The 11,624-nt window shown below is 45.0% G+C and overlaps 1 protein-coding gene across 1 annotated transcript; it reads right to left on the bottom strand.

Annotated features, from left to right (window-relative positions):
- Positions 1-3,475: 3,475 nt before the first annotated feature.
- On the bottom strand, positions 3,476-11,059 carry LOC115662309 (glutathione S-transferase U20-like). Its single transcript, XM_056317195.1, has 2 exons — positions 10,773-11,059; positions 3,476-3,596 (listed from the first exon to the last, which is right to left on the bottom strand). The coding sequence occupies exons 1-2, from the start codon at positions 11,057-11,059 to the stop codon at positions 3,476-3,478; spliced, it is 408 nt and encodes a 135-aa protein (XP_056173170.1).
- Between the last annotated feature and the right edge of the window lie 565 nt (positions 11,060-11,624).

Here is an 11,624-nt window from a genome sequence, read left to right on the forward strand (position 1 = left end):
AGCATCTTCAAACCACTCATACTCCTTTTGGATACAACATCTCCTCGTCCATGTCAGACCATGCAACCATTACCGATCTAAGATGGAGACAAGCTGCAGTTCAGAATGAAGTTCGGGAACTTCACAATGAACTCAAAGAAGGAATTCAGGAGATCAAGGACTTGATGGCAGCCAGATTCAACAATTTGAAGGCTCAAGTTAGAATTGATGTACAAATTGTAGGAATTAACATTGCAGGCCAGATTCATCAGCTCTCATCACATATTGAGCAACGATTAAACCAAATTTCTAGTTTCCATCTTGTCCAAATGCCTTTCCTATCTGCACCATTTGGAACTTCTTCATCTGAACCCGCAGGACCATCAGTCCCTCTAGAAAATCAGCAAAATTGATTACATCTCTTCCTATCTTATCATTCATGATCTATCTGTTTCAAATTTTAATATTGATTTTTGTTATGTGTTTGACTTAGTGTGAACTCTGAATATTGCCTTATGATTAGACAATGGTTGTCTGACTTTTGGTTATGATGTGAACTTTGTCTATCAACTTTGAATATTGATCTCTTATTGCATTTTTATTGATTATGATGTTTATCCTTTCTGCTGATGTCAAAAAGGGGGAGAAGTATTATAAAAAATGGATGTGAATATGAAGTATGGGAGCGGCAGAATATGAACTGCTGGCGGAATATGAACTGCTATATTTCAGAGCTTAACAATAATGTTTTATATGCTTCGAAAGTTATATCATCTGAATAGACTATATTTTGTTTACATCACATATAGATAGTTTTGTCATCATAAAAAAGGGGAAGAATGTTGAGCAAAATCCCTAATGAGTTTTGAGGAATGACAAAACAATCTATTACTGACCAGAATTACACTTAAATTATTTGATGCAAGTAAATACTGAGTCATCAAACTTAGTTGATGAAAGGACTTTGCCATCAGACTCAAAATTACTCGTCAGACTCAATGAGTATTATTTTTAGTAAGTTTATGCAGGATAATCAAATTGATATTTTAAAATATCCAAATTGATAATCACAATATCGTTCCTCAAATACGAAGAACTACACTTATGGAAACCTTGATTTGATTGTATGGGCGATCAAATCACTCGGAGATAATGGTTCTTCTTCTAACGGCTATGCATCCTATTTTGGGAAGAATCTCCAATGGGTTGATTTGGAGATCAATCCTCTGAAGACTGTCCAACGGATAGATTGGAAGTAGAGGAGTATAAAAGGAGTGCAAACGTCGTACAAGATATAAGAACCAGAATCAAGAATTCCAAAGTTTGAATAGTGCTTCAATCTTACACACTTGTGATTACTGTTCTCCACGTTGTGTTTATAGAAAGAAAATTACTTGAGTGAAGAGTGTACGTGATAGTGTAGTCTATCATCTGAGAAACACTACTCTTGTAATCTTCTGGTGATTTAATAGTGAAACACAGCTAATAGGCTGCCAGCGTGGAGAGTGGACGTAGGCTTGATAAAGCCAAACCACTATAAAGATCTGTGTGCAGTATTCTCTATCTCTAAACTTTTATTTATTGTTGTTGATATTATACTGCATACATATATGTTAAACAAGTTCGTCAGAACATCGTCTTAGTTATCAGACGCAATCATCTGACGATAATTTATATATAAGTTTGTCATATGCATCCATTTGATATTAATCATACGAGTTGTTGACCTCGACTATATTCATTCCGCATGTTTAAATCATTTAATTTGTAAAATCACCTATTCACCCCCTCTAGGTGATAGCACTAGCCCTAACAGATTGATCATATATGTAAAAAGTTTTGATGAAAAGATATCATTCACTTTTGATATTTTACACGTATTTTATTATGGATTTAGAATTGGTGAGTTGTGATATTAGTTTATGAAGATACATAGTGAATGTTCGATTTGCTTAGAAGAGATGTATTACTCACTGAACTATGATTGATCATTCCATTCATCTTACTTGCTTTTCAAGTTTTTCAGTGAGTCGCAAGTAGGATAAGAGCAGTATTGTTATCAGGAATACAATTTGATAGTGGGAATTTTTTGGTATGAGTTGCATATCGCTATGTTGGACTTCTAAGTTAGCTCTTTGTTGGAGTTGTATATATCTTCTCGATGGACTATGGAAACTCCGATCCTTTAACCAAATGACTTTTTATCATATATATATATATTAATGTATATGTTTCGATATCAAATCGAGTTATGGTTATCTTTGAGCAACCATATCGCTCAGCTTCTACTGCTGGTTCTACTACTACGAGACGTTTGGGAACTTCAGCATCGAAGCAGAGTGTCCCAAGCTCGTTGCATGAGGCAAAAGGTGCATGGAAAAGGAGAGTGTTTCCAAATCTCTCCCCGACCCTCGAAAAGTATATGGCATGGTCTTGAAGCTGAAGAAAGCAATGGGCATAGAGTAGAGGACTGTGCTTCTGCTTTTGCTAGACCGTGTTTTCTTCCCTGTGTGGCAGTTGGAATTTGCTATATTTGTTAGCGATCCTATTGTTCTCTTAAGGGGCTTCTTTGTTTTCTTAAAGTTATGCAATATGATAGGACACTTCATTGTATCTTCTCTTCATCTTGGACTACTAGGTAAATATGTCGCCCAGAAGTAAGGCATACAAGCTCATGTCCTGCTAAGGTCATAATTTTGGTGGAAGGGAAGGTGCCGGTCAGGTCATGGGTACATTTCAGGTTTGCCAACAACAACTTCATCTCAATTCGGCCCTCTTGAGTTTCTCAAGTTTCTCTGGATCCCGAGGCCTCCGAGTTTATAATCATATCCTCTCGGAGTTGGTCTTCAACTTGTTCTTTACAGTAAGTTTTAACTCTGCGTTATTGGGGAGTCGTAATTAGATGGCCAAGATACAAAGCGCCCATTGACAAGTGTTTCTGTGACGATCCTCGAAGAAGGAAAAGATTCTTCAAGTTTCAATGCAAAATCCTCGTCATCTTAATCATCATCATTTAGACCTCCTCCAACGTTCGCTTCGCTTTAAAAAGAACCACGGCATATTTTTAGCCAGCCATGGGAGGCGGCTTAGTTACTTGAGTGAAATTCATTCGTCGGATGAATACTCAACATGTGCTAAATATATTTGTTTTCTTTTAGAGGATTTGTCATCGAAAACATTTTGAAAGAGGAGAAATTCTCTCGCGACACTACATGTAATTGACGACCGAATTGATCGATTTCCATTGCTCATTTGACGTACACAGCGCAAATAACGCAAAACATAATACTAAACGGAATTCATGAGATGGCATATATATTATATAGCCGATCCAAAAACACTGTGAAGTACAAAGAGGAAATCATCAAGTACAAAAGAGCTAGCCTCTACCATAGGAGAGGGGTAAGAGTGACGAAACGAGCAATAATCAAACTCAAAGAGTTGTTTATTGTGCCTGAAGCTTCTTGAGCTCCAAGAGGAGGTCATATAGCTTGTACTAGTTGGGCAACAACTTGGCCACGCTCTCCCTCTGCATGCAACGCTCGGCCCACGCCACAAACTTGGGGCACTCCTCCTTGATGCTGAAGTTGGTCAAAGCCTCCAAACCATAAAACCAGCTATAGAATGGTATCAGCAACACATCCACATACCCAAACCTCTCACCGCCAAAGTAAGCCTTGTCCCCGAGCTCTGTCACGCCCCAAACCCCATCAAGCTCGCAACATCCCTCTTTGGTCGAATATCGTGACGTCCCAGAAAATCACCGACCCAATTCAACTTATCAGAGATTTAAATCAATCAGCGAAAGCCACAAATTCCCGGACAATAATTTGCTAGGGGTACAAGGGAGAATAAACATCCATTACCTATTCAAACTTATACAATATCCACCATTTACATAACCACAACATATACATGCACACCAAACCTTTAAACTATATACCACCGATATCAAAAAGGATCAGCAGCCTGGGTATACCTTATCTCCAAAAATGGGACATATCAAAAGGTCTACCTAGCCCCTAAACCTGTCACGCCTCGAACCCCACGGCGCGCCACATCCCTCACAAAGGTCGATTCAATGCGACGTCCCAGGACGCGTCGCCGACCCAACGCCCAAACAACAGAGAACAAAGCACAGCGGAAATAGCAAACACCCGAACAATAACTCACATAACCAAGGATAGCCACACCCCCATCAATATAAACAAATACATAATTGCATTGCCAGGGAGAACCTTTACAGTATTCATATACAGCATGAACCTCAAAAATCAAAAGCGGGTCAACAGCCACCAACGTCAAAAAGGGGGGGGGGGTACGTGGCTCGGCGATCAAGTGCTATATCTAACCGGGGCATCTCCCAAAGCGTATCAGTACACCTGCCATCCTCAAGGCCGGGGGTCTGAAAAATTGATTTTCAACAACAGTGAGAATAAATCTCAGCGAGTAGGTTCCCTAAACCTAAGCTAGGCTAACATGCACCTCCTGACGAGCACTAAACAACACACCAATCAAACCATAATTGACTTAGGCCCTCGGGCCCAAATCCAATACTCACCTTGCCCTGCAAGTTAGGCACTTACAATACAAGAATAGGACATAAGACCCAATCGCAACACATGCGCATATCACTTGGTCACAACGCATGTCATGCTTATGCTCGTGCTCATACGCGTGCTCACGCCTCATCAATGCATTTTCGCACGCTTGCACTCTAGCACACTTGCAATTATCAATTTCTCCTCCGACCCGCGTAAAACGCATCAGGTCCATCACTTCGAGATCGATCTCTAGCCCGCGTAAAACGCATCAGGCTTATGGCACAACACCCGCGTAAGACGCATCAGGTTTGGCCATCTTCCGGTAGTCCGGGCATCGTCCCGCGTAACACGCCTCAGGACGGGTTCAATACCCCGCGTCAAACGCCTCAGGGCTTTATGTGATCACACATTCACATTTACCAAATTATTATCTGAACCCCGCGTAAAACGCATCAGGGCACTTTAGGTGATCACATGTTCATGTCATCCGTGCACACTCATATATGCACATGCCATGCCAATGCTCGAGATGTACACCTATGGCCATAACGTTCACACTTGGGCACTCACGAATTTCACAATGAGCATTCGATTGCACAACGCCACATAATCAATTCACCATACAATATGCTCAATCCACACTTCAATATGCCCAACCAACATATTAGCATGACCATGAAAGCAATTCAAAGCACTCTTGCACGGCACATAAATCACACATATAATTCGCACAATTTGATTAACATGAATTCGCGCCTTCAAGGCCCGCTAAGCTACTCCATTCTTAGTCCCACTAGGCACATGACACGGCACCACAAAATCAATCACAAACAAGGACAATTCAGCCATCCATTCAGTCCATCCAACATTTCCGGTAATTACGCCATTAAATCCCGAATCGATCGCGCCTTGTCCGAATCCATCCCGATATGGACAGCCACCACATAGGTCAGTCTAGACCAACAAATATCCTCAAATTACTTCACTTAGCTCCCCACAACATCATCCAAAACAACTACCATGAGAACAATGCGGGGCGCACACAAAACTCCACAATTGAGCCCGAACTTAACTGAGCTCGGGCCCATTTCGACCCCATAATTCCAGCCATCGCACAGCACCTTACGGGCCTCTAAACCTCAATAAAATCATCACAATAAACCACCAAATCAGCCACAATAACAGGCACCGTTTGGATCACAAGTTTCTCCCGCCAAATTCACAATTTGTACCCGGACCAAGGCGTCAACGCTCAGCCACTATCCAGCACACCACAGACCACTAAACCTCGATTAGAACATCATGCTAACCCACCGAATGCGCCACAACATCAGCCCTTAACAGCCTCCACAAACTAACCCCCAAATTGATCGCGCTTTGTCCGATTCAAACCCGATATGGACAGCCCCCACACCAGTCACTCTAGGCCACTAAATATCCTCAAAATGCTCCATTAGACTCCCCAAAACACCATTCTAGTCAGCCACCACAAGATCGAATAAGGTGCGTACTATAATCCCCATTTCAAACCCGAACTTTCCCGAACTCGGGCCATTCCGATTCAAACCTGTCCAGCCAATGTACAACGCCTCTCGGGCCACTAAACCTCCATTAATTCATCACACTAATTCACCGAATCCGCCACAATGACAGCCCCTAATCACCTCCACAATTTAACCCCCAAATTAACTTAATTAAACCCTAAAACCCATCTAGAAACACACATTAGTCTAATTAGGGTTTAGGGTTGTACTCACTTGGATTCCTAGGCTCCAAATAGGGCTGAGCAAGTGGCAATGGCGGCTGGACAGCGGCGGATCCGCTCCGGAACAGTAAAGGCGAGCGGCGGCTCCGGCGAAGCCCTAGAGCGGCCGAGAAAGAGAGAGAGCAGGAGGGGGAGAGACACGGCAAGAGGGAGAGGGAAGGAGACGGAGTGGTGATGGTGGTGAGGCGTGGGGCGGTGGCACCGGCGGCGGTGAGCTGGGGCGACGAAGATTCGGCCGAACGGGGGAGGAGAAGAAGTGGGGATTTGAGACGGGTGGTGCGGCCCGGGCGCTCGGCGGCGGCGGCGGCAGCGAGCGGCTCGGGCGTCGCGACGGCGTCGGGTAGCTGGTCGGACAAGCGGACGACAGGCAGGACTCGCCGGGACGTAGCGGCGAGCTCGCTGTCTTGTGCGCGCGGAGGAGGAGACCCGGTCGGTCGGGGCGACGGTGCGGACGGCGCGGCACGACGGTCGAGTGGCTAGCAAGGGCGGCGGCGCGCGGCGGCCCAGGGCGAACTCGGGCGGTCGGCGTCGGGTGGGCGAGCGAAACGGAGGTGAAGCCAGAACCAGACGCGGCGGAGAAGGAAGAGAAAGAAGAAGAAAAGAAAAAGAAAGGGAGAGAGAAGAAAAGAGAAGAGAAAGAAGGAGAGAGGAGAGAGAAGAGAGAACGGACGCATGGGGAAAAAGGAACGTGCGCGGCAGAGGAGAGAGAAGAGAGTCAAAAAGTCAACGCGCACTCGAGCGCGATCCAACGGACATGGTTCAAATTCGGAAAATGATCTAACGGCCCACAAAAATCTTAATTAATATTATAGGACAAATGGCCAAAATCAAATAATCCAAAACACACTGCGATGGAGGTCTACTAGTCCAAATTCGCACCCGGTCCAAAATTTCACTTTTCCACTATTCCTGACAATCTCGACGCTGGCCACAATAATATCGACACCGTCCAATTTATTACGTCCCGAAACTCCCGAAAATCGACTGCCAATTTCAGGGTCTTAAATAACGGCCAAATTCGATCGAGCGCGATTCTAGCAAAATCTCTATTTTAAAAAAAAAACAAGAACCCGAGAGTGATCAGTTCCCGGGCGAAATTCTATTATAAGCGCACTGACGAATTACACGTTTTATAAATCCCAAAAATGGGCCAAAATTTGGGATGTTACAAAACCAGCCCCTACGCCCTTGAGATGGCATCCACTCTGAATCCGACTTCTCAGAACTCGAGTCTGAATCCCTCTGAGCTGTCTATTCCTCTGAGGACTCTGAATCAACCTCGATCTCAATCGGGTTGTCTATATCACCCGACTCCACTAGAACTTCGACCCGCTCCTCCTCATCTGGCTCGTCCTCTGGCTCATACTCGAGCTCGTACTCTGGCTCATCTTCAGGCTCTTCTTCTGGGGCCTCTTCAGGTTCTTCCTCAGGGTCTTCTTCTTCTGGTTCCTCCTCTGGTATCACCTCGAGATCCACATCCATAGGATCATACCCCGCCTGAGATTCTTCCGGCTCCGGATCATGCTCGGCCCCTGGGGGCTCAGGTGCTGCAGGCGCAGGCTAAAGTCCGGACTATGCCAAGCTAGTCTCTAGACTAGTTATCTCACCGTCAGGAGGGGGTATGGCTGACGGATCCCAATCCCCTACTCCGTCAAACGGCACGTCAAAGCCACGGACAAGGCCAAACTCGTCCAACCCGTCCCTAAACATCCAGGCGGTGTAGGTGTGGGCCTGCCAGAGGGGTAGTCCTATATCTACCCAGACTACAGTAGTATGTTTCACCCAGTTCATGTTATCGTCTATCGAGTATTCTACAACATCATGGTCAGTATGCATAGGAATCTCAAAACGCTGCGGCGGCAGTGGTGGAAGGTTCATGGCTCAGGTCGGGGTTCTGAAATTTTTTGTTGAAACAACCATGAGAATACATCTCAATAAGCACACACCCTAAACCCCACCTAGGCTATCACGTACCTCCAGACAAGTTCAAACACAAACACACTCAACTACCACATAACAGGCACACAATTTACACTTACCTGGGCCTTTCCTGCGTGCCACCTGCACGTTAGTCACAATAGCACATATTCCAACCACATGCACATTTCGATTACATTTCACGCACTCGGTCCTACCTCATCACACTCTTTTCATTCAACTCGCCAGTGACCCGCGTAATGGTACCGCCTCAGGTTCACTGCGACTATCTCATGTTTTCCACCCATCTCGCCAGTGACCCGCGTAATAGTACCGCCTCAGGTTCACTGCAACCAACTCATAATCACAACACTTCTTGGCCGGCGTAATGGTACCGCCTCAGGCCATGTATCTTGCCCACGTAATGGCACCGCCTCAGGCTCAACATCCACCACCTACGGCACAACCCGCATTATGATACCGCCTCAGGTTGGCCGTCCTCCGGTAATACCGAGTATCGTCCCGCGTAGTAGTACCGCCTCAGGACGGATCAATTCCCCGCATAATGGTACCACCTCAGGGACTTTCGTAACCACACATACAACATCACACACCATTTCTCACTTATTCGCTTGCTCGATTTACACCTCAACATGCCAATATACTAGCCGATCAAACTTGGCCCGTGCACACACCAAACCACACACATTTTCTCATGCTTAATAAACACCCAAACATGGCCAATTGACAGTCAATTCAATTCAGCCCATGCGTGCACATAACGACCCACATTTAAATCAATCAACTCACGATTCAACAAACATACGAAGCCACTAACGGGCCCACAATCACAGCCACATTCATGGCATAAATTCAGCATTTCCAAACTCATTTCAAACCATATCAAACACCACAATCCAACCACACTATAACACACCAAACCGGCACCATTTGTCCCTAAATCGAGCCATAAGCTCGTCAATTCAATCCACAACGTCCAGCCCTCAACTCAAACTCAAATCAGCCCCGAAACATCACCAATTCAGCCTCGATTCAGCCAATACCAGTCAGTCCTCAAACAGCCACAAATTTCGCCCTAAACAGCCACTAATCTAACCAAATCAGCCCCTAACTAAGTCCGTTCAACCCCTAATCATGTCTATCAATACCCGACATCCTAAATAAGGTTTAGGGGGCGACTTACTTGGAATCTAAGCTAGCTCGACCGGAAGGAAAAAGGGCGGTTGATCGGCGGCGAGCGGCGATGGCGAGCGGCTTGGCGGACGGTGACGGCGAGCGGCGGCTACTGGCTAGGCCGGACAGCCACGGTCATGGTGGGGAGAGGCTGGTTCGGTCGGGAGGGAGAGAGAGAGGGAGGGTGGTCGAGAGAGGTGAGAGAGAGAGAGGAGAGAGAGAGGAAATTGGGAAATTTAAATGAAGAACACCAATAATTGGTGTCTAACCCCATGCAAAATGATCATCATGCCCCTCTCTCACATTTTCAATCAACGGCCAAGATTCAATCTTATCTTGAGATCAACGACCGAGATCGAATCTTTTCCAAAATATCCCAGGGTAATTTGGGGATTTCACAAAAAGTCCAACGGCAAAATTATCCAAAAATTGTCATCTCTAATGTGAGGGTGAAATGACCAAAATGCCCTTCCCCATTTACACTTGGTCTTAACAAACTTCCAGGGGTAAAACGGTCATTTTTCATTTCTCGCCGAAATTCGATTTTTCTGAAGGATTCGAACAATTCTAAGGTTGATCCGGTTAATGACAACGTCGTCCAAATGTTCTGTCGTGACTTTCTAAATTTCCAATGCCTAACTCGATCTCTAATTAATGACTAAATTTTAAAAAACGCAGCTTGAGCATATCTCAAACTAACGGGTGGCTTTTAGGGAAATTCGCACTTTTGACCCGTGGCTGATACTGAATCAAGCCACGTTCAAGTTCACTCGAGTCGTGATGACCTCGGTTGTCACTTAATCGCGAGGATCGATCGCTAGTTCCGACGGGTACGATCGTTTGGTATAGGTTTGGGGTCATTCGTCAATTCATTTCGTGGTCAAGCGAAATCACCCGCGATCCATTCGTATGACAATGGCGAACTGATCCCTAACTATCCTTGGATCGGCCTACATTGGCTCAAAATGTCACCTCGACAATTTTCATGGTCGAAAGTCGGTTCACGATCGAGTTCTTTGGTCGTGCGAATTTAAATCCCTAATTAGCCTTTCCCTAACGATTAGTATTCCCGAAGTGATCAATTCCGGGCGAGATCTAACTACAAGCACATCCATATACTATTCATTTCATAAATCCCAAGTGGGTCGGATTTCAGAATGTCACAAGCTCTCCCTCCAACACCTTTAAGCACTCGATGTACTCTTTCTTCCCTGCCTCCTAGGCCTCCCTTGTCGACAACCACACCATTCGCAGTGCCGGATATAACTGCATCGTCATTTCGTGTCTTGATGTTAAGCACACTTATTAAGGAAATGTTCGAAAGATTAAGGCATTGCTATCTTACCTTCTTGTCCACGTAGTCGGCCTAGAACCTGGCACGAGCACACTCATAAGGATTCGAAGGCAGGAGAGGAGACTCGCGACCCCAGGTGTTGTCGATGTACTGGACCATGATGAGGGACTTGCAAACAGGCTTGCCACCGTGGATGAGGATGGGGATTTGCTTGTTGACCGGGTTCATCTTCAAGAGCAGGGGGCTCTTGTTGCTCAGATCCTCCTCCCTCATTTCGAACTCCACACCCTTCTCTCTCAGGGCAATCCTGGCCCGCATCCCAAACGGGCTCGGCAAAAAGTCCAACAATATCACTTCCTCTGCCATTGAGAATTGTTGCTACAAGCTTAAGTTTTTGTAACTTGAACAGTGATGTAGCTAGCAAGTATCTCCAAGAGGGGGTGAATAGGTGATTTGAATGATTTTGAAGAATTTTAAGCGAAAACGATTTATAATCAATAAAGTCTTAACAATGTTCAGATTCTGAATGTGCTAGTATGCAGTGTAAGTAATATAATGAGAGATTAGGGATAGAGAAAACTGCACACAGGAGGTTATAGTGGATCGGCTTAGATCAAGCCTATATCCACTCTCCCATGCTGACAGCCTACTGGCTGGATTCCACTATATGATAAAAAGGGATTACAAGTTCTGAGTGATATCACTCGGTGAATGATAAAACTCTCTATCTCACACAATCACTCTTACAAAATGTCCCTCGAAATCTCAGTATTTAGCTCAGGAAAGACAAGTAAAAGAGTTGGAATGTGCTCAGTCTTTGGGCTTGTTGATTCTTGATTTCGTTCTCTTTCTTCTGCTCCTCGTTAATCTCCTTTTATACTTCTCCACTTCCAAACTAGCCATTGGATAGTCTTCAGATGATCATCTTCCA

The sequence above is a fragment of the Syzygium oleosum genome, unplaced genomic scaffold (assembly GCF_021117445.2).
Source record: "Syzygium oleosum isolate NSW1041296 unplaced genomic scaffold, Sole_v2.1 Sole_v2.13, whole genome shotgun sequence".
Classification (NCBI taxonomy): domain Eukaryota; kingdom Viridiplantae; phylum Streptophyta; class Magnoliopsida; order Myrtales; family Myrtaceae; genus Syzygium; species Syzygium oleosum.